Source organism: Emys orbicularis, chromosome 17, assembly GCF_028017835.1.
Source record: "Emys orbicularis isolate rEmyOrb1 chromosome 17, rEmyOrb1.hap1, whole genome shotgun sequence".
Classification (NCBI taxonomy): Eukaryota; Metazoa; Chordata; order Testudines; family Emydidae; genus Emys; species Emys orbicularis.
In genome coordinates this window covers 18,606,505-18,632,778 of record NC_088699.1, presented here as the reverse complement: position 1 = coordinate 18,632,778, position 26,274 = coordinate 18,606,505, and the positions used below count along the sequence as shown (strand labels likewise).

At 42.9% G+C, this 26,274-nt stretch overlaps 1 protein-coding gene across 1 annotated transcript in view; it reads right to left on the bottom strand.

The window, feature by feature from the left end:
- The window catches only part of COL26A1 (collagen type XXVI alpha 1 chain), a 209,243-nt gene that overhangs the window by 129,375 nt on the left and 53,594 nt on the right, over positions 1–26,274 (bottom strand). Inside the window, exon 3 of the mRNA XM_065418468.1 lies at positions 25,712–25,815. Coding sequence (XP_065274540.1) covers positions 25,712–25,815 — 104 coding nt within the window. The remainder of the gene's footprint in view (positions 1–25,711; positions 25,816–26,274) is intronic.

The following is a 26,274-nucleotide window of genomic DNA, read 5'->3' as shown; positions in this document are numbered from 1 at the left end:
AGCTGAAGTGTTAGTCCCTGTAGCCTAGTAGTTACGAAGGTTTCAGATTCCTTCTCAGGAGCCATTGGTGCATCCTGCAGTGCGGTTTTTTGTATTTACATAAAGTCCTCCAGGCAGGGCAGCTGCAGAAAGCACTAAAGATGGGGCTGAGGAAGGGGAGAGGAGAAACCCAGACATTTACCTACCAGTTCCTTGCCACAAGGAACAACTGGAGAGGGATTATAGGTAGAGCCACCGAACAACTGTGGGCACCATTCCGTTGTGGACTTTGCAATTTGATAGCTATCGAAGGCTATTTGCTAAAAGATGAAGGGACAGCTCAAGAAATGTCATTCATTAGAGTTCATTCAGAGCTTTCTGAAAACATCCAAAACAGACTCTGGAGAGTCGGGTGGCAACAGCCCTTAAGCGTTATGAAAGAAGAAAAATGGATCCAGGAAAACAGAAAAAAGAAGCAAAACACGAAGGTGGCAAGATGAGACGATTAGGCTACATCTGATCCAACCTCCTGGCCTAATGCAAGAGGGTTCCCTAAGGTATATTTGCTTGTGCTTTAGAAGGAAGACGACGACAGTGGATTAAATAAATTACATTTGCTTCCAAATGTATTAAAGAGGTGGGACTGAAAGCACCATTTTGCCCCAATGGAAGTAGCACAGAATTTGACCGATCTGTTTGCCCAGGCTTCACAGCTTTTATTTATTGATAGAAGCAGCCGAGGCAGGAAACACATGAGGTTGGCCCCACTAGCGGGGATCTAGTGTTGTGCAACTACTGATGGGCCAATCTCAAAAATGTTTAGACCTTACCCAGAGCAGGGCTCCATTGTGCTAGCCATGACACAGACATAGTACAGGATGGTCCCTGCTTGTGGGTAAGCCATACCGTAGATACACAGCAAAAATTACACCGCTACCTACACAAAACCACACTAGCCTCCAGTATGTTCAACCATCGAGTATCAGGATTTTTTCTTTTCTTTTTAAGTGACCCAAGAGACTATTTTAGAGCAGGTGCTATTATCTACTAAGTCTACATGGTGTCTAGCCCATATTAAGTTCATATAATGTCTAGCCCAACCAGAGACTGGAGCTGGCTGAGGTCTCTACGTGGGACTGCAATAAAAGCAACAAACAGCTAACCTCGCGGCATCCCAAACTTTTCTTCCTACAAGGAGCTGTTTCCATTAATTACTCAGTGTCTGTATTTATAACTGATGTCCAGAGAGCCTGGTGGAGTGAGCTTTACAAATAGAACATCTAATAGTCTATTTTAATAGGCTTTCTGGACCATTTCCACCATTTGCCTTCTGACTCAATGGGTCTGGGCTGCATAATTTTCCATGGGGATGGTGATGCCTTTTCCATCTCACTCCCCGCTCTTGAAATGTTACATGCTGCAGAATCTGGGGCAGAACAGAATCTGGTATTTGGGACAGAGTCGCTGCATGGTCTCTGGTTTGGATTTTCATTTTTTTGTACTTCTACCAGTTTCCATCCCCTCGATGTACACGAATGCCTTAGGGTGCTGACAAAGTAAGTTACTCAGTATGGATTGGAAGCAGATGAGCGCTAACGTACACAGAGAGAAATACCATGCAAGAGCTTAGGGTCAGAAGCAGCTTTCTGCATCACGTCAGTACTTTGGGGCTGGTTGATTTTGGCCTGCGATTGGTAATGGGCTACAAAGATGCTGAGATTTTCACTGGTTTGAGTGAGGCTCCTGTGGGCAGTACCAGAAAGTTACTGGATGGCTGTTGGTGGCCTGTTGTACTAGCAGTCTCAATACAGTTCCAACTACTGAACAGGTCACAGCACAAGAACAAGGACTACAGCTGGCCTTTGTCAGTAGCCTTCCTTGAGAGGCAGAAGATGGGAAAGGCACAAAGATCAAGGAATAGGTCTGGAAAATGGGCCCTCCACTGCAGGATTCATGCCAATTAACTGGGCAGCATTAAGACTGCATTTCCACTGGCAGTGCTGGGGATGAATAAGACTTGACAGGTTGATAGTGGAGAGCAATCTTCTGCAAATACTACCCTCAACTTGTGTCTTGGAGGCATCTGCACCAGAGGTCGAGCACATTCCCCCCTCAGGGCCGTCGACTCGAGAGAGGGGGCTGTGAATGGTTTTTCTGGCCCCACTTTATCAGGGCCCCCAGGATCCATTCCCCATCAGCCAATGTGGTAGCTTGTTTAAAGCTGCCTGCAACACATGCACACGCTACCTCTAGCCCCTGCAGACTCTGTTACCTCCCCTCCCTTGCCAGACAGCACACGGAAGGGCTGGTGGCAGGCAACCCAAGAGACGAGTCGAGATTGCAGCCTTCTTCCCTTTGCCTGGGCCAAGAAAGGAGGAGTTTACAACATCTGTTCCGGGCCCCATCATTCCTGACTACATCCCCACTACCTGTGCACCCACCCGTAAGATGGAATTCCCCGACCCACTTCAGATCCTGTGGGGCTGCTCCACACCCCCTTCTGCACCGGCCCAACCATCCTCCAGTTAGTCCTCAGCCTGCACTGATTCTCCCTGAGGACAAAGCAGCTCCACGCACTGTGAAAAGAGGGGAGGGGGAAGATCAGACATTTCCAGGTGGACAGCTGAGATATGGGATCTAGGACAAAAACCTCTGGCTACAAAGAGCCTTTTGGAGCTATATTAACGCAGCACTTCTATACTTAACAAAAGTGACCATGTAAAATACAATCGTGCCATAAAACTGAAGAGGGCCCTTAAGGCCACCTCAGCATTTATGGTGGATTGGTGGGGTTCAGCCTAGAGGTTTCAGTTGACGAGGTAGTTTTATTACAACAAAATCTATTTGGATGAGCAGTGCCCACCTTGTAGCATCGCTGTGCACAATCTCAGTTCATTTATCAACCCCTGAAGAGGTTATACACGACAGACTGCAGTTCATTAGTTAGTATCAGCAGGCTTCCTGCTGATGGCAGTCTGCCTGCTGATGGCAGTCTGCCTGCTGATGGCAGTCTGCCTGCTGATGGCAGTCTGCCTGCTGATGGCAGTCTGCACCGTACATTACATACTGCAAGCACAGGATTCCAATGGGGTTGCAGGTATAACTCATAGAATCTGGGTTAAATTCTGCACTATGTGGTGATGCTGGAGGGGAAGAGGTACAAAGGTAGAGGGGCCAGGAAAAAATGACTGACACTGATGCAGCTGAGGGAAAACCATCCAAAAACCAGAGAACTGGGGGCAATACTAGATCGCACGTTCACACAGGAGCTTGCAAAATGTGGCAGCCAGGAGTGCCAGCCTAAGTTTGGGATACATATGGAAAAGCATCTGTATGGCTCTGGGGTAATTTCACTTGGAGGACAGCAAATCAGATCTGGGCACTTTGTTACCAGAACAATAGACAAGTGGAAGTAACCCAGAGTAAAATAAAACCACGCTAGAGAGACTAAAAAAGGAGGAAAGATTAAAAAAAAAAAAAAAAAAAAAAAAAAAGAGTTGCAGAGCTTGGCTAAGGGCCAGACTCGGATCCACTTACACTGAATAGGCCTTTTACCACTTGATTTCAGTGGGACTATTTATAAAGTACTACTCCATGTGAACAAAGGTGCCAGAATTGGGCCCTGGGGAATGAAAGTAATGACAACTGTCTACAAGCACTGAGAAGGAAGGAATTCTCCAGCGTGGTATAAAGATACAAGCGGGGGTGGCAGGATAAAGTTATTAAGGGAAACAATAAGTGTGAATAGCAGGTGAAGTGGTAGAAGAGTCTCCCTGAATCCTTGTCTTGAGACTTCCTAGTGAGACTGGCCAAAACACTAGAAGATCTGCTGTAGAGAACAGTCCTGCATTGGTACCCAAGGGATGTGCTAGAGAACTCAATAGGCCTTTTCCATCTCTGATGTCTGTTTCATGGCATGAAACCTTTATACAGAGATTACATTGTGTAGGTAAACCTGTGATTTTTCATGTACTTTGGGTTTAATTTAATCAGCAAGTGCGGTGGAAGTGTATATATACACACACACGTGTAAACTAAGAGCCCAATTCTGCCTGAATATGCAGGGGTGTATTTCCTACGCGAGTTATGCACAAGTAACAGATAACAGAAGTAAGGATTTTAAGCTGCCTACCTAAAAAGTGTGTGGGAGCTGTAGGTTCTATTCTTGGCAACACCTGCATCCTTTCAGCTTGCAAGACCTTGGTCACCAGACACAACCTGCTCAGTGGTGTGTGGGCTATACCCAATTATTCCTGCGCAGGGCAGCCTTGTAGAATCTCTTAAGGAATCTCATTAAGTCTAATCAAGTATTGACCGCTGTAGTAAGCGGGGACTGACTCACCCTTATCCCCAAGATGCAAACTCCTAGTGAGGTCTCTGGCAGCAGCTGGTCCTCAGCACCTCTGAAAATCAGCCCCTTGGACATCTCAAGATGAGTCCCCAAAAACAGTCATCCAAAACTACAGGCCAACGTTTGAAAACATGGCCATACGTCACCCACTGTGTGACGCTGGCGGAGTCCAGAATGGAAGTCCTCCCTGCAAGCCTCCTCCTCTAACCAGGAGACAACGTTCCTTCCCTAGAGATACAGCAAGTCAGAAATAGGAAATGAAAAATGGGTGAGGAAATTTTGGGGATGGTGGATGGAATTAAGAGGCAGTCACAGAACTCTCCCAGTAAGAGACAAAGAAATGCATATTCAAGAGGGAATGCTAGAGACACACATATCTGGTTAATTTTTTTTTTCTTACAATTTAACCACTGAACAAGCTACTTTGTCTCTATAATTTATACCTGAATCAAGTGTCTAGACATGACATCATTTTAAGGTATGCCTTGTGTTTTGTGGTAAGTTTACAAAAACCAGAACTTCTAGTTACCATGGTTCAGGTCAGCAAAAGAGGGGGAGGAGGGGGAATATCCTCAGCCCCTTCTAAGCAGCTGTTCTGGGTAATCATTTTAGTCTGTTGTTCTCTGTCAAGGAGACAAGGCCTAACAAATGCTAAAAACCAATGTTAAACCAACACCCCTTACTAAAAGTGATGAATACCATAGATAATCTTCAATTCTCAGGCAGCTTTATTTGGTATGGTTCATATTAAACGGTGAAGGAGTGCCAGATATGCAAAGGCAATGTAAATATCTACTGTGAGTGTGCATGGAGACTGACAGCTAGAGACACGGGGATCCTGCAGCATGTCCATGTGATAAACCAGTTATCCCAACACAGTGTAATAAGGGCCTGGGTCTCAGGTGGACATCAATTAATATTACAGAGTCTTCTAGCTATTGAGATCTAAGTTCTCTGCCATGAATTCTGGATCCATAAAATGTATTTAAACATGCACCAGCCGCTATTACAAGAGAAATGAACCCCGCGGTGATAAGGGCTGATGGCCAAGTGAGTTTAATCACATGAGGGGTTACGATAATTGCCCTGGAGTGCATGGCCTGGAGTGTCTTATTGCGTTGATGAAGTGGAATTTATACATAAAAATGGGGTGGGGGGAAGCTCAACCTGTGTGTTAAAACTTTTTTTTACTAGGCATTCTGGGCAAGGACACAGCATCACTGACAGCCAACCACAATGCTTCAGCTGGAAGCAGGGCTCAAAGGAACATCAGTTTGAGAGGTTCCTAGAGAGAACTGAGGATTCACTAACGTGACATCTGAATTGGAGTTTTGTTCTCACTGTATATTATTTCTAAAGCACATGTGCACACACACACACACCACACACACTCCTCTCCCCTCAGTAGAGTCAGGAGAAGCTCCGTGATTATTTATATTACAATAGCATTCAGAGGCCCCAGTCAGGAGCAGGGACCCATTGTGCTGGCTACTGTACAAACAGAAAATGGAAGACAGTCAGATGTTTGGCGCATGGACTATCTAATATACTACAGTAACAGAAGCTCATACTCTAATGTATTTATCCTCATAAGACCCCAGTGATATCCCCATTTTACACATGGGGGACTGAGGCACAGAGGGGCTCAGTGACTTGCCCAAGATCACACAGGAAAGTCTGTGGCAGAGCAAGGAACTGAACCAAAGTCTCCTGAATTCTAATCACTGAGCCTTCCCTTCCTTTAAGTCTTCTGTAGACTTTGGACCTAATCCTTCCAATCAGGTCCACATGGTCAGATCCTGGAGCCCAGAAGAGCCTCTGAACTCTCCTGCTGGCTCCCTCATGCTGAATAGCACATCACATGATACAAGCGGGAGAGGAAAGGGCATCAGGAACAGGGAATCAGTGGTCTCAGAGGAGTTAGTTCAACAGACGTGGTCCCTCAGATACCATAAGAATGAGCTCTGCATAAATGCCGCGATAGATGTGCTCTGTTTCAGTTCCCCGTCTGCGGAATACCCATGAGCGGTACTGTAGAAAGAGATGCTATAAGGGCCCAATCCTCCGAGGCGCTGACTGTCCTCAGCACCTATTTAAGTCAGTAGGATGCTAGGATCAGGCCCCAAGTGAGTGAACAAGCTATTAACTGAACGGCGCAACAATCATGCCACACGGCCATCCCAACGTTGCTTTAGGTAAAGCTCAGTGCAACGTTGCCAATGAAATCTGAAGCCTCATGAAGCTTTCTTGACGTAAGGTTTTGTTACAAACTCCAAACTCAGCCTGGGTTTGGCCAAAGGGTCACTAAGGTTTACAAACCATCCCAGCTTCCAGTGACCGGAGGCAGAATTAGGGTTGAATGTCGGCTCAAGTTCAATTTTGCAGTTACACAGACTTTCATTTGTAAAGGCAGGTGAAACCAGAGAGTTTCTGCTGAGTTTTGAGGTTTACTTAAACCCAACATTTAAAGTGAAAGTCAGGGAGGTGCAAAACCATGTCAACCAAAAAACAAAACAAAACAAAACAAAGCCCCCAAACACCCCCCAAAAACCTACAAGTTAACTCCTGAAAAACACAGCCATCACTCGAGCTGGAAGAAATTTTTCAGTCAAATAGGAAACTCGTCAAAAATGCAGGTTTGGGTCAAATTCAGAAAATCCTGTCGGCCAAATAAAAATTAGGAGTTTTTTTGGAAAAACCTAAGTGGGACATTTAATTTCAAAAGCCGGGTTGAATGTTTAATTCAACCCCCCAATATTCTCTTTAGTTTTTCATTTTGGCAAGAAAAAACAAAAAAAATTCTGTTTTAGTTTAATTTTCCGTTCAATTAAAAAAAAAAAAAAAAAAAAAAAAAAAAAACAGGAAACACCAATTATTTACTCCACTGTAGCCATCACAGTGTGGAGTTAGAGGACAGGGGATGTAATACCAGGTTTTTGTCGTACTTTAAAAATTCATCTTTCCATCTCTCACCAGCAATTCACACATATGAAGAGGGCAGCAGTCTTTTGGTCTGTTGTACCTATAGCAATCAGATTAAATATCCTAAAACTTTTTAAAAAAAAAAAAAAAAAAAAAAAAATTGCACTGCTACAACTCCAATAAACTATTAAGTTTCCTATAACTATTTCACATTGCAAGGCTTTCACCGTTGTCCAGTGGGTAGAACTTGGAAGTAGGTGATGGGAGACATGGGCGCTAATCCAGATTCTATCACTGGCTCACCATGTGATTTTAAACAAGCCGTTTAAATTGACTCAGTTTCCCTATAAATATAAAATGGATAATGATACATATGTACCTTTGTAAATCGCTCAGTTCTATGGATAAAACACGCTACATAAGTGGTTGGTATCACTTATGCCACTTTCTAAAGATAAACACACAGCAAAAAAGCCGCCTTTGTACATCTATATTGTGCTGGAAGAGAATTGGAGCTACTCACATGATACTGAGTGGAACTTATTTTCCTTTGTGGCTAATAAAAAACTGCTGTCTTGCTATTTGATTCCTAATATTACAACACAAGTGAGAAGCATACATTTATATTTATGAACCAACATCAATTCTCTCCCTCCCATCCCGACAGGCTAGGAGCATTAGAAAGGACTGCTTATTTATGTTTTCACTTGTATTTTTCAAAACGGAGGGAGAATGTTGAAAGGAAGCTTTGGCGAATTACCTTGGGAGATTTGTTCAGCAGACAATAGAATTGGATGGCCATGATGGAGTATGGCGATTGCTGGAATACCCACTGTTTGCTTAATAGTTTGAGGTTGTCTGTACAAGTTTGAAGTGATCAATAAACCAGTTGAGGGATAAGTTCTTCCCCCTTATTTAAAGAACTACAGTATTTTATGGCAACAGCTGGAAGCCCTGCAGCAACACAGTTAGCTTTAGCATTTGGAGCTATGTCCATCGGAGTACCAGGAGTCTCATGAAACAACCCCCTCCACGAGTGGTCAGTGAGAAGAAAACCCAGGACCTTTATTACCAAAGCACAGACTTCTCCCACTCAAGGTAGAGGAGGAGCACATTAGCGGATAGCAATCCTAGGCTCTTATTCTCCATGTGAATCAGCCACTAGACAAGAGCACAACACATTTAGCCAACGATGTTGCACGGTCCCCAACAGAGGAAGCTTGTACTGAATGTCTCAGATCCACAGCAGTTCAAATCTCTATACAGGCTACGGTTTTCTAGCCACTCCGTCCCACCTCACAAATACTCAGTGAGGACAAAACCTACTGCAATGCTCTGCCATTGGATTTGGTCGCATTAGAGGCATTACCCATGGGTAACATTTGAAGGCTTTAGGAAATCAGCAAAAAAAGAAAGTTATTTTCACTGGCATTAGTGGCTCTAGCATTCCTCACTTGGGGACATTTGCAACCAATGAAAAAAAATATTCTAGCGTTTGCCGATCAAGATAGAGCTGCCTATGTAGCAGCTGCTGCATCTGTAGCCTGACCTTGATCCTGCCTTTCTGATATGCTGCGCCCATTGTTACGCATCTTGAAACATCTGTGCTTTTCCAGCAGCAGATCAGCCAAAGACACGCAGCAGTGCTCAGTATCTATAAGAGGCCAGGGATTGAAGCCTGAGTTTATAACAGAAAAGAGCTGGAGCAAGTTGCTTGCCAGGAGTCCAAACTCTAGCCAACAAGTCCCTTCAGGCTCACTTGGAAAGCCCTGTAAACTCATTGCTGTATGCCTGCTGGGCTCAAAATGAAAAGCAAACCTGAATATTTGGAGCATTCGGATGTTTTATCCAAGAGAGAGACAAGTCAGGAGATCAGGCTAGACACAAACTCTACGAGAGCCAGAACAAATTTACCATACAACTGGACATTAAAGCACTTCAGCCCAGGAGATTTCAGAGCCATTCTTTAAGCTACTTCTTGCTCACGCGGCTGGGGAACCTAACAAGACACTTCAGAACGATGATATTCTTATCTCTGCCCTTCCCCTTTTGTTCTCCTCCACATTGTTGAAGTCCTTTGAATATTATTTGCAACCAAACCTCACCAGTGCACCTGATGTCCAGGAAAAATTCAAAGTTTTTCCAGATATTGTTGGGGTTTTAGAAAACTTAAGGACGCTACTAAACTAGTCCAACAAATACCCTTTTTGACATACCTATAACAAAGCTGTCCAATAATATTTATACTTGTCTTGGCATTAGAGGTGTTTATTACTCTGGTATGGACCCTCAATCATATCATATTTTGCAGAACAGTTAGTGAGCCTGTGCCTCTTTCTTACCTGCCTCTTGCAAATCAACAGTTAACCATTCATGACTACCAAGTATAAAATATTTTTTAAGAAAGCCAGTTTGTGCTATTGTTCCTTTGAACACACAGTTATAAAATGCATTGACCACATCCTGTAGGTGCAGACTCTTAGTTACTAAGAGATATACACCAACAGTATTTTCATTAAAAAGAATTAATCTCATACACACACCCTTCCTATACTATTTAGAATCCTAGGACCCCATTTTGCAAACACTAATCAGGCCTGATTTTCAGAGGTGTTGAGAGCGAACAACTCCAGCTGATGTTTGTGGGAACTGTTGCTCTGAAAATCAGGCCTTAAAATGTTAACTACCCTGAGCACCCCCATTGGCTAATCAGTAGTGAGCACTATACCTGGCAGTAAGTGTTTGCTGGATCAGGTTCCAGTATCATTCCCCTCCACCCTTTCATTTACAGCAGCTTCATTTATTCAGGTTTCAGAGTGGTAGCCGTGTTAGTCTATCAGCAAAAAGAACGAGGAGTACTTGTGGCACCTTAGAGACTAAATTTATTTGGGCATAAGCTTTCATGGGCTAAAACCCAGTTCATCGGATGCATGCAGTGGAAAATACAGTAGGAAGATAGATACACACACACACACACGGAAAAAATGGGTATTGCCACACCAACTATAACGAGACTAATCAATTAAGGTGGGCTATTATCAGCAGGAGAATAATAGCCCACCTTAATTGATTAGTCTCGTTATAGTTGGTATGGCAACAACCATTTTTCCTGGTGTGTGTGTGTGTGTGTGTGTGTGTATCTATCTTCCTACTGTATTTTCCACTGCATGCATCCAACGAAGTGGGTTTTAGCCCACGAAAGTTTATGCCCAAATAAATTTTCTAGTCTCTAAGGTGCCACAAGTACTCCTGTTCTTTTTTCATTTATTCAGTCGTCCCCCCTGAAGCCCATCTCTTCCCTGCAGTTCTGTTGCCTTGCTAGTTACCCTCCATTCTAGACTTGTGCATTTGATTATTCCTTCCTCTGTGAACTGCTGGACATGTGTCCTTGACTGAATCTTAATTTTATGGATTTCTGCCCAATTCTCCAATTTAATCAACATCCGACTGCATTTTAATCCTAGCCTACCCAGTATTCCCAGCACTGCTCAGCAATGTATCATGCACCACTCTGAGTAGCATGCTCTCCCCATCCCTTCCACCAACTTGTAAATGAAAATATCAAACAGCAGTGGACCCAGAACAATCCCCTGTCGAACTCTGCTTGACACCTCCACCCAAACTGACCCAAACTAATTATTCTTTTCGGCAAACTGTGTGTGTATTTTGAAGTAGTTCCATCTAATACGCATTCCTCTAGCTTCCCACATGAGAAAACCCTGTGAAACCATAACAATTGCTTTCCTGAAGTTGAAATATACTAGGTTTGCTGTACTTCCGTTATCCACTAAACTAGTTAAAGTGAAGATACTAAGTCAGCGTGTTTAATAAAACTATTGACTAATAGCGCTCAGCAATTTGCCTGGTATTGAACTGACATTAAACTTCATAATCTATGATTTCTTGGGTCACATTTTTTTCCCTATTTATAAATAGCTGCTTTGGATCTAGAGGACTGGGCAAAAGCCAGTCAGTAACTCCTGAATTTGATTGCTAGCTTTGCTACTGACTTTTCCTCTAATCTCAAGCAAGTCATTTACAAAGCCCTAAATGGTCCGAGATTTGGTTACCTGGAAGAGTGCCCCCCGTGATAGACCATCACAGTTGAAATCAGCAGACATTCAAGTTGGAGCTCCCTCTTTATAAAACAAGAGGGAGATGTTGGCAGAGCGCTCACTGCGAGGGATCCTTAATTTTAGAACTTGCTACCCGCTCCTTGCACTAGATTTGTTAATCTTTGTGTATGCTGCAAAGCCCATCTCTCTCCCCTTTGTTCAAGATAGATATAGTTAGGGGCAGTCCTTTTGTTTAGGGTGTGATTTTAATTTATGGAATTGGTGCCATAACTTTTAAAAATTTGAATTAATGTATTAATTTACCCTCTCTATCTTGTTTTCCCCAACTTTAAAATGGAGAGCATATCTAACTTGTGGGGGTATTTGGGGGGATCAGTTAATGTTTTAAGGTGCAACATACTATGCAAATATTTATTATTTGTAGTACTTAGTAGCCCTAATCGTGGGCCAGGATCCCATGGTGTTAGGCGCTGTACAAATAGAACAAAAAGACTGTTTTCAAAGCATTTCCTAAACTATGTATGTACACCACCACTGAAAGGCAGCCACCTCTGGGATAGAGAGCAACAGCCAACAGGTACACAACACAACAATGGGGAATGGGAAAACTGGAGTCAGATCACTGGGTCCAACCCCTATGAAAAGGGGTCACTGGATCTTAAATTGATATTAAATACCATACATTTATATCAAAGTCTTATCTGAAAGAACCATACCTGGTAAACTACACAGTATTCAGTACCTTAGAATGATGAAGGGCTGAGCAGACCCTACTGGGATGTGAAGTCATGAGTCTACACTAGATACTTCAAACTCTGTGCTTAGCCCATTAAGCTAAACTCCCCCTACCCTACCTCATCATGCTATTTTTTCCCCTCCGTTCTAAAATGGATTCCATTTCCAGGCCTTTAAAAGCATCTGATGCAACCGCACTGCTATCTCGCTGCTTTTTTAGAAACCCTCCACAGCTGTAAGCAAAAATACTAACCTGCCAAGTTCAGAACATTTTGGGGTTTTGTACAATAACACCAGATTTATTTTCACAGAGGACGTGGAAATGGTACGCACCATGATTCCCTTTGAGAAAGGCTGGCTTTATTTGTAAGACTTCCGAGGTTTGTTCAGGAGTTTCCCGTTACATCTGAGAGGGATCTGTTTTCTTACATTTAATGCTGTGCTTAGCTGAATGGCACAACTCACTGGTTTTTGGCAGGATGAACAAATACCTAAAGAGGAACTGTCTATCTCAAGTAAAAACAAATTGACGGGAGTGTAATCTTCTGAAATGACAATGCTCTCCAGGCCGATAAAGATGTCAGCTCAGAGGAAAACTTACTGCTTGCCTCAGTCCTGCTCAAAGAGCTGAACTATTTGAAGCAAGGAACTAGGTAAAAAAATAAAATAAAATCAACTGATCCCAAAAATCTTTGATGTATAATTTATAATAGTGTGCATATTTGCTGTACACCATAACCTCTACTGAACACCCTGTGTATTCTGCAGTTAAGGAATTCACTGTGGCTTGCGCGCCTTGTCACGGGACTGTTTCAGAATCCGAACCCTCGTTTCTAAAATTATGTTCCTAGCTCTTACCATTGCAAAAACAGAACAAAAAACCCTTTTGAAATATAAAATGATGCAGGGCCCTCTCCCTAAGCCTGTAACAATAGCTCAGAATTCAGAGGATTATAGAAATGTAGGGCTGGAAGAGATCTCAAGAAGTCATCAGATTCAGCCCCCCTGCACGGAGGCAGGACTACGTAAACTTAGAAACCGGCTCTGACAGGCGTCACTCCAACTTGTTCTTAAAAGCCTCCAGTGACAGGGATTCCACAACCTCCCTTGGAAGCTTATTCCAGAACTTAACTATCCTTCTAGTTAAAGTTTTTCCTAATATCTAACCTAAATCTCCCTTGCGGCAGATTAAGACCATCGCTTCTTGTCCTACCTTCACTGGATAGAGAACAATTCATCACCGTCCTCTTTAGAATAGCCCTTAACATATTTGAAGATGATTATCAGATCCCCGCCTACCCCTGCCCCCCATATTCTTTTTGCAAGACCATACGTGCCATCACAAGTATAAAATAATTTGTATTTGCTCTTATAAAGACACAGATGCTAGTGTAGCAAATGCATAATTCTATTTAATTAAACGCCTACATTTTATGAAATTCTCCAATGAAGATGCAACAAGATTTCCATCAGCCTCAGCATAGAATACAGAAATCTTGCCATGAACCTTAGGTCCAGCTTGCTACAGAGCACACAGGCCTCTCTGTATGCCTCAATCTGGTTATTCCCTTATCTTGCAGAACCTCATATCTTTTTTATTAGTAAACAGACTAGGTAGAATGTGAGGGACACACTGGATTATCTAGCCAGTCTTCTCCAGCTGACATCTTGGAAAACCAGGCAGTGAAGTCTCCTCCTGCCTTGAACAGTTTCATTTATTGTTATTTCTTTAGACCTCAGCACCAAGAGGCTCCTCCATCACCCACACAAAGTGAAAGCCTTACCAGTAAAATCCAGCCTGTGCTGCTCAGTGCAGTACTCTGAAAGCTCACACGACAAGAAGCATGTTCTTACCTCGAGCTGTACCAGAAATAGAGCAAGGAAGCAGCATTTGAACCAGAAACTAGCCATTAGAAGGAGACAAAACCACACGTGATCAGGAAAGACCAGTCAGCCAACAGTTTTTAAGCTGGGTGGGAGGAAATCACTGAGAAACTTGTGACACTAACGGGGCTGCAGAAACCCTGCAGTGAATGTAATGTATAAATAATAACCTATTCAGTGTATAAGGATCTAGTGGGACATGCTATGAAGGTAAGCAAGGAAAAGCCACTCCCAAGATAAGTTTTCAGGCTATAAACTTAGCTCAAGATTCTCCTCTTAATTTTCCAAATGTTAGTTTTATTTTGACTCCTAGATGGTGTAGACAGCTGTGTAAAAAGTTTGGCATCGGACATAGGAAGCTGCCCAAGACATTTACATGCTCCGAGCTTTTTAAAACACACCCAACAGCCAATACTTGCACCACAACCTACATTCATGCTTTTACTTTTTTTAAGTGACTCAAACCCACCTTTAATTAATTTAATGGAAATGTTCTTGGTCAAAATAAAACAATTTAACATCAAACATTCCATACGCTATTTCTCCCTCTACTCGGCCCCATTCTCATGGTCAATATTCTCCCCTCAGGCAGATGAGCTGTAAAAAACGTCAGTAGAAACACATAAGGGTTATATCAGAGCCACAATGACAGCATTTGCTGCTGACCAAAGAGCTAGCTTTCACCATCAAAGCCGAGCGTCTGCTCTGACCTGAGTGGACGCCTTAAAGATTCATACAATTTAAGGCCAAAAAGGACCACCGTGATCTGGCCTGATCTCCTGCATAGCATAGGCGAGAGAACTTCACTCTGATTCCACAGATTAAGTTGTGCCTGCTTGTCCATGATCTGTGTAGAATAAACCTTTGCACCCAGTTCTCTCTGTTCTAAAAGGCTTCTCTGACTGGTCTTTATTCGCTCTATTCAACTCTTTAAAGTTCTATACAAGAAAATATGCAATTAGGACAAGCCTCAGGGAAGCCACTATTGCTGATAATACTCCAGACATTGACCAAGTAGATGCTTGGCATGAGCCTCTCCTAATGCATTTTACCAAGACCTACAGCAGCAATTCGTCTTTATCTTGTAGGCCTTGCCTTTTGAGTCCTCTGCAATTCTTCAGCTACGAGGGTTACATGATCACGACTACTGCTCTCCTGCCCTTCATACATCAGAGAAAGCTACAAGACAGCCAAAGGGAGGCATGTCTGCTGGGCTGCAAGACTATGGTGCCATTCAAGCCCTGGCATCTTTTCTGTGCTCTGCTCCTGGGATCCAGATTGCTTCCTCAAGGACTATTCCTGCAGGGTGCCAACTGCCCCAGGTAAATCTTATTTTAAATCCTTTCCCAGGGCTCCCATGTCACAATGAGGAACCATAAAAATGTCCCTGGACAGATAGAACTCGGTGAGGCCAAGGTGCTCAGCACCTCTCAGACAGTAACTACAGGACCAGAGGCAGAGCAAACCCTAATGAGAAAGGCGCGGAATACATTGCAAAGACAAATGAAAATGTCAGAAGTTCAAAAAGAGCTTTGCCGTGATGTCTGTACCTATAGGGAAACAGTGTGTTCCATATCTTGCTCTGTTTCAACAGTGTTTAGCACAATGCAATACAAAGAATAAGGCAATACATAGGAAACCCATCCATTGTAGGTGGGAGGTTTGGTCATTTAAGAGTTTTGAAAATAGTACAGGGGAAACACGAGGCTCTCAAACATTTCACAAGAGGAAGCAAACAACCTACCAAAAATAAAGATTCTGTAAATACCGGTTCAATTTGAATGTCGCTTAAAAAAAAAAAAAAAAAATGTGGACAAGGCCATAGAACAATAAGCAGCTTTTTAATTATTACTACTTTAAGATAACATCTGTAGATATTTAGCATTCCAAATATTTTGACATTAGGTGCTGAATCAAGTTCCCTCTGACCAGATTAAAAAGTGTCCAATAAAAATGAAACAACTCAGATGCTGGATGGAATACAGTGTCAACATCTTTGGAAACCTGACGGGAATTTTGACACATTCCCTAGCTAGAAGAGTAACGTTTTTGAGCCTGGCTAAGTAGTCATGAGGCACAGATGCCAGAAAGCTCTCTCATCAGGCTGCGCCCCCTTCCAACTGTTACCACACTCCAGAAACTCCACTGAAGAGCCAATTGGGGCAACACCAACACGCTGCCTGAAGCCAGAGTTTGCCAAGCGGTCAGCGTGGCCAGTCAGAGTTGAGACCTGGGTATAGGAATTGAGTAGTATCCCTTTAAATAGTTTGTGAGATCACAGAATATGAGGGTTGGAAGGGACCTCAGGAGGTCATCTGGTCCAACCCCCTGCTCAGACTAAATCATCCCAGCCAGGGCTTCGTCAAGCCTGACCTTAAAAACCTCTAAGGATGGAGATTCCACCACCTCCCTAGGAAACCCATTCCAGTGCTTCACCACCCTCCTAGAGAAAAAGTTGTTCCTAATATCCAACCTAAACCTCCCCCACTGCAACTTGAGACCGTTACTCCTTGTTCTGTCCTCAGTGGTACCAGATGACAGTCTAGATCCATCCTCTTTGGAACCCCCTCTCAAATGTCCAGGTGTGCTAATAACTGGATGACTCACAGACCTCATTGAGATTGAAGGTGAGTTCACAGCCAACAATTAACATTAATCACAAGCCCTCACAGAAGAGGGGGAAAAAAGGAGTTTTGGACTGATTGGCTGGAGGTTGCTATAAAAATAAATAAATAAATAAATAAATTAAAAAGAAGAGTCCTGGGTGGCAATTTTATTTTGGGGAGAATGTAATCAAGGTATTGGGGGGGGGGGCAGGAAATTAGATATGTGAATGCTTCGGGGGAGAGAAGAAGTGGAGGGAATACAGGGAGAGGCGTGTGGGGCTGAAGTACGGGAATGGCTTCATAGGGAGGGGTATAAATGGGGATGGATGGTAAGAGAGGCGAGAGAAGGTCTAGTAAACGTAGAATATCCCCAACAGGAGTTTCTCTAACCTGTTCTTAAAAACCTTCAATGATGGAGATTCCCCAACTTCCCTTGGAAGCCTATTCACGTAGGTGCCTAAATAAGGGAACTGCTGGTCACAGATTTATTTTTTTATTTGAAAAGCTGGCCAGTTATAGGTCCTGAGAACTTTGAAAATGTAGCCCAGGAAGACAACAGCAGTGGCCAAATGCCGGATGCCCTCAAGGAAGCTAATTAACCTTCGCTAATGCAGCCAGCTAGCTGGGCATTGCTATACATGCCCTTCTTTACTCCTTCAAATGGTCAATTTAGATTTAATTAGATCTGGGCAAACTCTGGATTTCAGATTTAACCCTAAACCAGTGCCTGTTTTCTTCAGAGGAAGTAAATATTCGAATAGTTTGGAGAAATACTTTTCATAGCAAGAGGTCATTTAAGAACTGTTGAAATCATCTAGTCCCTATTTGTTCAAGTGGTCACCTAAATCCTATGGAAGTTTTTAGAAAGAGTACAATGGTAACAAGAATCCATATTTTCTTTCATCTTAAGAACTCAATGCTTAAACATTCTGAATTGAGAGTCAATATTTTTGAAGTATTATCTCCATTACAAAAATAGTGAAACTGAGGTACAGAAGTGATTTGCTCAAGGTCTCTCAGTGAGCCCATAATGGTCAGAAACAGAACCCATGTGTCCTGATTCCAACCCCCTATTATAACCACAAAAAACACTCCCTCCCGCCACCCATTAGTTCAAGAAACTTTGAGGACTGCTGCTATTCCAGCTTCATTGTCTTTCCCCCAGCAAGTACAGCATTATTACTACGAGTTAGGCTGCAGGGTCTCTCTACACCATTGACAAACTTGTCTCACCAGATTTTAAAAGGCCTTGATTCCCTTCTAAAAACCAAGGTCCAATTTATACTCATTCTCTGGCACTTCATCCTATGAGGAATGCAAACCTAGAAATGCCTTCTTTCTCTATGGGATGAGCTAATGATTTATACCCATCCTCCCAATTTATGTTTGTTGATAATACTTTGCAGGGCATTAAGAGGACCAAGTGCTTTGCAAATGTTAAGCCCCCAACATTCACACGAGGTAGAGAGATAGCCCCATTTTACTAAGGCTGAGAGGTTAATTTGCTTGCACAGCAAAGTGAGTGGCAGAGCCATGGAGAGACTCCAGAGTCTCCTTTTCAAGTGGGCGGAGCATCCAGAGCTTCCACTGACTTCAGTGGGACTCATAGCTGATCTGCATTTTTCAGAGTCAAGCCCTAGAAGTAGGAGTCCAAGTCCATTGCTCTAACATTAGAAGTCTCTGCCATTCAGAATCTGATAGTGTCCGAAAACACCAACGTTATTGTTATAAAAAGTGTTCAACTATCCTAAGGAATCTTTTCAACTTAGCTTACCAAAAAGAAGTTAAGAGACAACTTCATATCTATCTAAAAAAGGTTTCTCATAAATAGAAGCAGACAGAGAGAGATCCAATAGCTGGAAAATTAAGCAAGATAAACCCAGGTTAGAAATAGAAGCATTAGAATCAAAGAAGATTAGGATTGGAAGAGACCTCAGGAGGTCATCTAGTCCAACCTCCTGCTCAAAGCAGGACCACCACCAACTAAATCATCCCAGCCAGGGCTTTGTCAAGCCAGGCCTTAAAAACCTCTAAGGAAGGAGATTCCACCACCTCCCTAGGTAACCCATTCCAGTGCTTCACCACCCTCCTAGTGAAATAGTGTTTCCTAATATCCAACCTAAACCTCCCCCACTGCAACTTGAGACCATTGTGCCTTGTTCTGTCATCTGCCACCACTGAGAACAGCCGAGCTCCATCCTCTTTGGAACCCCCCCTTCAGGTAGTTGAAGGCTGCTATCAAATCCCCCCTCACTCGTCTCTTCTGCAGACTAAACAAGCCCAGTTCTCTCAGCCTCTCCTCGTAAGTCATGTGCCCCAGCCCCCTGATCAAATAAGGTGAACATTTTTAATAGTGAGGGCAATTAACTATTAGAACCACTTATCAAATGATGTGGTGGATTCTCCATCACTTCAGATGATGTGATGTTGCTCAAATAGAAGTTACGGACTTGATGCAGGAATTCCTGGGTAAGCTTCTCTACCCTGTGCTATGCAGAAGGTGAGACTAAAATCATCTTAAAAGTCCCTGCTCACCTTAAAAAATCTATGAATCATCAAAAAGACAAAATTAGATTGAGGAAAACAAGATCAAGTTTCAATGTTCCTTTTATTGGAACACAATTGTAAGTACAATGCATTTCAGTTTTGTAGGGTGTTACTTAGACACAGCGCGTCACTTAGGAAAACGGACAAGACCGATTCTCACCAGCTAAGTGAAATATTTAGAGTAATTTACAACTAAACGTACTGTAACTGAAGAAAATCAACATTTTTATTGGTCACTTAGTCCTGGCATCTCCTCCATTTCCCTCTTGTTACTCAGCTACATGTGCTGTATGGATAATTTTGAGAAGAGGATCTTGAGTTCTCACTGTAATGGGGTCTGCTGCTCACTCTGTATATTTGAAGGAGATGTTAAATATTCCTTATAAAATTTTGGTTGAGATGCTTCAGAACTTAAAGCACAATGTCTTAATTTACCTTAAATGGCCCCTTCCACACCGGATTCTCAAATGATTTGTACTGCGGTAACACCTAGAAGCCCCAGTCACGAACCGGGACCCCCATGGTACGATACAAACACATCAATGAAGCCCCATAAGTTATGGGCCATAACGCCACTGCACGGTAGGCAGATATACACAATATACCAAGACAATAATGTTCACTGACTCGCCTGAAGTCACATGGTGAGAAAGCAGCAAAGGTGGGAATAGAAACCAAGGTGTTAACACTCAGTGCGCTGATTTAGCCACAAGATAACAGTCACCCTTTAACCTCCTTAGCCTACACCCTCTAACTGTTACAGGCTGTGGTGTTCATTCTGTTGTGGAAGACAGACAATTTTGATCTCACGCACACATTACTTTTACATCTGTTGAATTTCTCCCAATTTAGACCAGTGAATTCAAAATCAGCATCAGGTCCAGAAGTTGTAGTGTACAACTTCCTTAATCCTGAATCAGTGTTCAGAGGTCTACATCTGTGAGAGGATTTCCCTGTCCTAAAGGAAGGTTTGCTTGATCCACACAGCAGTTGGATTCTTTTTATCAAACTGGGAAACATCAGAGTATTAGAAGTGAACAGTGACAGAATACGCAGGGCCATGCCTTTACCTAGCCACACTATTAATCTCAGAGATTTTGGGTACTACTGTAAATCTTTCAAGAGCATGAAGAAAGAAAAATGTGAAATAGCAGCAATTATATACCGCTGGCAAAAAACCTTGCCCACATTAATAATCAGATACACCATGTTAACGTACCTATTTCCAAAGCACTGTGTGCTAATGGTGTGGAGAAACAAATTAATTGGAGCATTAGAAATATTTTCACAGGAAAGCACATAGGAAGGAGGCAATGTGATTCAGTGCCTAATGATGCTTACCCACATATGTTAAACAATTTGTGACCTATGTACACCATTAAATAAAATACATCACATGTTGGTATAGAACTCTGGCCCTAGCTCTTATATAGCATGTTTCATCAGTAGATCTCAAAAGCACCTCACAATCTTTACTATATTTATCCTCGCAATACCTGTGAGATAGGAAAGTGCTCTTACCCCCATTTGACCAATGGGGAACAGAGGCGCAGATTAAGGAATTGCCCTGGGTTCATATAAACCAAGATCTAAATTGAAGAAATTAGAGAAAAACCCCAGACATAGCATTTTAAAAATTATCTGTGTTTTTACAGAAGAGATGCAAAAATGAAATGTTGACCCCGTATCTCAAAGCTTTCTGGGAGGGAAGGAGTAATAATCCTGGTGTCCTAACCAAATTCTGCCTATGTAACTATATCCTGCCTGCTTAAAATTCTCCCTCCAGTTTAATTATAAATTGGTCTTCCCTTCCCCTAGTGAGAACCACAGTGTGGCATTGCTGATGCAGATTGGTTCTCACATTCCAGCCCAGCAGTGCCTTGGTTTCAACAGTAGGTGAGTTTTCCTTTTTCTCAGATACATTCAGGGAGTTGGGAGCCTAACTTCTTCAGGCTCCTTTAGAAATCCCAGACACACAAAACTATTGCTCACTTTCATACACCCCTCTACCATGTTCTCTGACTTCCTCTACTCTCCGTTGGTTGGCTGTTTGCTCCTGGGTGCTAGAACACAAATACTAATAAATGTTTTGAATCCTTCACACACAAAAGTCACTTTACTATTAAATTGTTATATGCTCATCTCAAGAGCATTTAAAAGAATGCAAAGGACCAGAGAGAGTTAATTATCATTCAGACTATTACTGGAACCAGGATCACAGACTTCCTAATTTTTTTTTTTTTTTTAATTAATTTTTTTTTAAAACATACCTTTAAAGACACAACAGTGTCACTAACAGTGGAGGGTTAGTCTAGGCAGGGAGCAGTCCCAAATACTCTGTCATCACTTTGTTTGAAGGGTAAATACTTATTGGCTACTATCCTAAATCTGAGTTTAAAAAACAAAACAAAACCTATGTCAGATTTGTAAAGTAAAACAAGGTCTTCACTAGCTGGCTAATGGTAATGCAGTGCTGAGCCCCCAAATAGACTAGGGATCCTTTTCCTCTCCCAGGAGATTCTTCTTGGCTTTGAACTTTCAGCCATCAAGGGGGGGGGAGAATAGAAAAAAGCTTGAGTTGAAATGTCAGCATCATCTTGGATTCAAATCAATCAGCTTGATGCATGATTGCAATAGCTAAACCACTTCACCTCTGCACTGCCCTCTTCCATATGTTCTTTATATCAGCATTCAGCAGACTGGGTGGCTCAGTGGATTCATTTCCTGTCCTAGCGAGGGCTCCAGTTTTAAAAAAAGAAGGAAAAATAAAAATTATCCACCAACAGTAAAGCTCACCAGACTCGTTTCTGTCAAGTCTCCCTCTTTGTCCAATGCAGAGCAAGCGGTTTGTTGCAAGAAGCAGTTTAAGGTCTGGTGCAATCTGGGGACCCATCTAGCGAACCACCTAATGAACTAGCTGTTCAGAGATCTGCCAAAATAGTGCAGGAATTAGCTGGGCCTTTTCAAATGCTGACATGCCCTGAGGAGAAAGAGGTGGGGTGTGCGTAGGGCAGCTTCCCTCTAAGGGCAGAGGGATTTAAAGAGGATAATTAAAGCAGCTGTCCCCCATTCAGCAGATTAAGGAGTAAAGCAACCACCCACCCAGGCTCCCTAAAGCTGAGATTCTTCTTTGACAGCTGCAATGCAAGAGTTAAATTCCAGAGATAAATTTTAATCCAAACAATCTGCAGCCATCAGCATTAAGTTGGTGCCCGCCAGCTGGTGATAGTTAAGTGGTTACTTTCTCAAACTGAACCTATTAGCTAAAGGTCGAGACACTTGGTAATACTCTACTGAGTTTAACAATTGTTCATTCCCTCAATGTGCAGTACATTACTGCAGGGGAGAGGGAGCGCCCTGGGGGAGGACAGACGTCCAACAAGAGAAGACTGTGACAACCAGAGCACCTCAAGGAATTCAGAGTGCTGCCGAACCAGCCTTCCATCCCACACTCCCCCATCGCAAGAGAAACCCAGGCCCAGCCATAGGAGAACAAGGACAAGCCATCACTGCTCCCCTACATGTCCTGGGTTTGTGTGGGGTGGCTGTGCTGCAGACATTATTTCTTTAACATTTAAAGGATGGGAGGACCCAATTTCAGTAAAGACAAAATCCTTTTATAAAGGAAGCTAATAAAAATCCATTCACTGGAGAAGCCACATTGGCTCCTCCAGAAATACCGCTCAGGAATCATTAAAAGCGGGATTGGCGTTGTAGTTGTTTGCTGTGGATTAAGACAGGAGCAAATCGACGGGGCTTTCTGAGCCTTGCACTGAAAAGTGGCACTATGGGCCTAAAGAGAGGTCCCTAAAACATGCCGCTTCACCATCTCATTCTCCAAGCCACCCACCCACAATATGGTCCCCAAACTGCCTCACAATTATTTTGCTTGACCCTAATTTTCTATAGTTGTAATCAGCTGTAGGCGTGAAAAAGCTGTGCCACTTGGAGAAGAGACCGCAGCCTCCAGACACAGAAGGAAAACAAGGTTCCTCTTAAGCAAGTGGAAGGCTGGGACCATCAGTTGTGGTCACTGTTGTTCACCATCCACGTTAAATAAGACCAGATGGAGCAGTACAGTGTGGTTATCTGAGGGACAGGACTTTCATATTGTGGTCAGAATGTACCTTAAAAAAAACAAACAAACAAAAAACGCAAATTCTGCCCCCATTTATACTCATGCAGCCACACTAACTTCTAAGCACAAAATGCATTCACAGATTTAAAGAGACAGTAAAAAAAATAAAAGCAAAAGGGAATCAGGAGAAGGGGAAGAACATCAAATTACCATTTTTTCAAATTGTTTTTTTATGCATGCAGTTTCCTAATCACTTTTCCGTTCTCTGTCCCGGATTGCTGTTCCCCACACACATATACCCCCCATAGGAAACTGACTATATACGGGAAACTGAGAAACCGATCCTCTACCAAGTGCTGTCAAATGTACTAAGCAAAAACTGAAAATACAGAGAAAGTTGCAACTGAAAGAGATTAGCGAGACTAACACCTAACATTACTGGAATAGCAGATAAAGAGAAATGAATTTAAATTGATTTCCCTTTTAGCAGATGATTTTCACTCTTATTTCTCAGTACAAGCCACTAGGGTCAACACCATTGCTAGAAAGGAAGTGGCAACTCTCAGTTCTACTGATAGGGGTTCGTTTTTCAGGAGCTGGGATTATCAATTGCTCCAGATGTTTTGAAAGAGAGTGAACATGGGGAAAAGGGGGGCTGCTACTGACTTTCCCCTTGTCAACACTCCGGAACACCGTATCTAAGCCTGAAAGGGACATTCTACACTGAGAAGTGGCTACATAAAATTGTCACCTCGTTCAACAGACCTGCTCCCATGAGTATTCAGTCATATTTGCTGACTCTCAAACAAGCGTCTATGGCTTTCTACGCCCGTTAACTCTCCCGAGACAGATACGGCAGAGAGGAATGGAGAAGGGTTCTTTTTTACATCTATGGAATTACTTACGAAGCTGTAATCACTTACATCTGTGCAGATCTACTGAGGGGTTGCTCAGCTCAATTTGAACTCTGTACCAGGCTGAACCTTCGTTGCTGGGTGTGTTGCCAATAACTGGTCCTTTGCCACGTCTAGCATAAACTTCCATGCCTCCATTCAATAGTTAAGAAACCAAACTGACCTTTGGCCATTATTTCACTGCATTCCAGGCCTTCTCTCTTTCTGACTCATTCTCTTCAGTACCTTGCTGAAACCAGAAGCCGAGCTGCAGGGCTTGATTTGTGGTAGCTTTACTAGGTTTAGATTTCCATGAGGTTTGGGAGGCTACTATTTCCACAGCAACGAAGTGACCCGCTTAGGAGCACTGCAACTTTCACAGGACAATTTATAGTTTACAGATTCACTTGAGTGGTCGGTGGTGTGCTTAATGCCATGACCTAATGGCACAAACAAACCAGGGCTGCCTGTGGCGGGACATGGTCACAGAATGCCTGGTATGAGATGAACTGAACACTCCTGGATAACTCCTCGTTTGACAGCCAATGGCCCTCACTCCAATCCCAACCTTAATTACATGTCAATCCAGGGCCCAGGTTACCCAGTCTGCCTGCCCCCACTTGTATCCACACAACGTTCATAGCAAGACTCGAGTTTTGATGATCCTGTATCAGAGATACGACATGCGTAAGCTCAGCACATTCATAAACCCTGAAGACTGCAGATAAGCTAAAGAAAGTGAAGGAGAAAAATCACACTCCTCTTCAGTTGAGGTGAGAAAAAGGAAAACCTTTTCCTTTCTTCCTTTGGAAAAAAAAATGGAACTAATTTTCTTGAGTGTGACAGATCTGATGTCAAATGCAGAAACTCTGAATTGTGCTGTGTATGGTATAAGCTAAAAATTATCCACATGTAGTGAGGACAGTGAGTAATTTCAGTTACTAAGTCTCTGGGGACACAGCTTTGTTTTGGATAGACAGGTCTACCTCTTAACCTTCGCAGGCTTAAATATGGAACACACAGTAATAAAGAAGCTCTAGAAGATGAATGATTCAATTTCTTTAGCATAAACTTAATAGCCTATAAGTGGTGGTTCATGATTCAATTTCATTGACCTCAGTAATCGATGGTAATAAAATGGAGATACATCTCAAAATACATGTGGGACGTGGGGGAAAGAGGCCTGCATTTAACATGAAGGACATTTCCCCTAATGAGACAAGCTTGCATGCAGGATTCATGTTTTCTGAAGGAGAGCACAATGGGAGCATCAAACCAAAAATTCATCACTGCCATCCACCAGCAGCAAACTTCCATGCCCAAGTCACGGCTGGGTACTCTGCTACCCACTGCAGGTTTCTGAAAGCGCACTTGGCATACACATGGCTTCCAGACTCACCTGCCATGCTCTCCTTTTAGAACTTGGCTTGCAATACATAAATTTGTGTTTGGGTTTCATATTAACATTAATGGAGTTTTTTTGGAAGGGGGAAAGAAAAAAAAAAAAAAAAAAAAACACCCCACATATGGTGAACTAAGGAAATGAAAAGCAACTCAGCCAAAATAAACTCACCCAAACCCAATTCCTCCTGTCCCACCAAGACTCTGTGGGAAGAGATACAGATTTCCAGTTGACTTACCCTCTTCGCAGTTACTCCCTGTGAACCCAGGACAGCACCTCCACTCCAGGGTGGTCACCGTTCGGTAAGACATTTTGTACGTGGGCCTGATAAGAGTCCTGTAACTAACACAAACGAGAAGTCAGCAAACTGCACCTCTCCATCCTGCAGAGCATCACTGCCAGTTTGACCCATTCTGTACAGAGGAGCCATTTCTTCCCACGCATGGGACTATCCCAACATCCAACAACATACAAAGTTGCCAGGTGGGTTTGGGTGAGGGAATCGGCACGTTGTGGGTTTGATCCTGCTGTGCTTACTCGCTGCGGAACTCAATGTCTTTGCTCGTGAATGGGTGAGGGATCAAGAGAAGCGCATGTGTATTTAACTCTGCATGCGCCAAACCCAATATTTCCCAGAACTCCTCTTCCTTTTTTTTGGTAGATATTCACTAAACACAGTCCCACATATACATTACATTTCTCCATACCATAATATCAGAGGATCAGTTTACAACAAGGGAGGCCAAAGATAGGACACACAAATTGTGTATCGACACTGGGACATACAATTAGCATGACTGC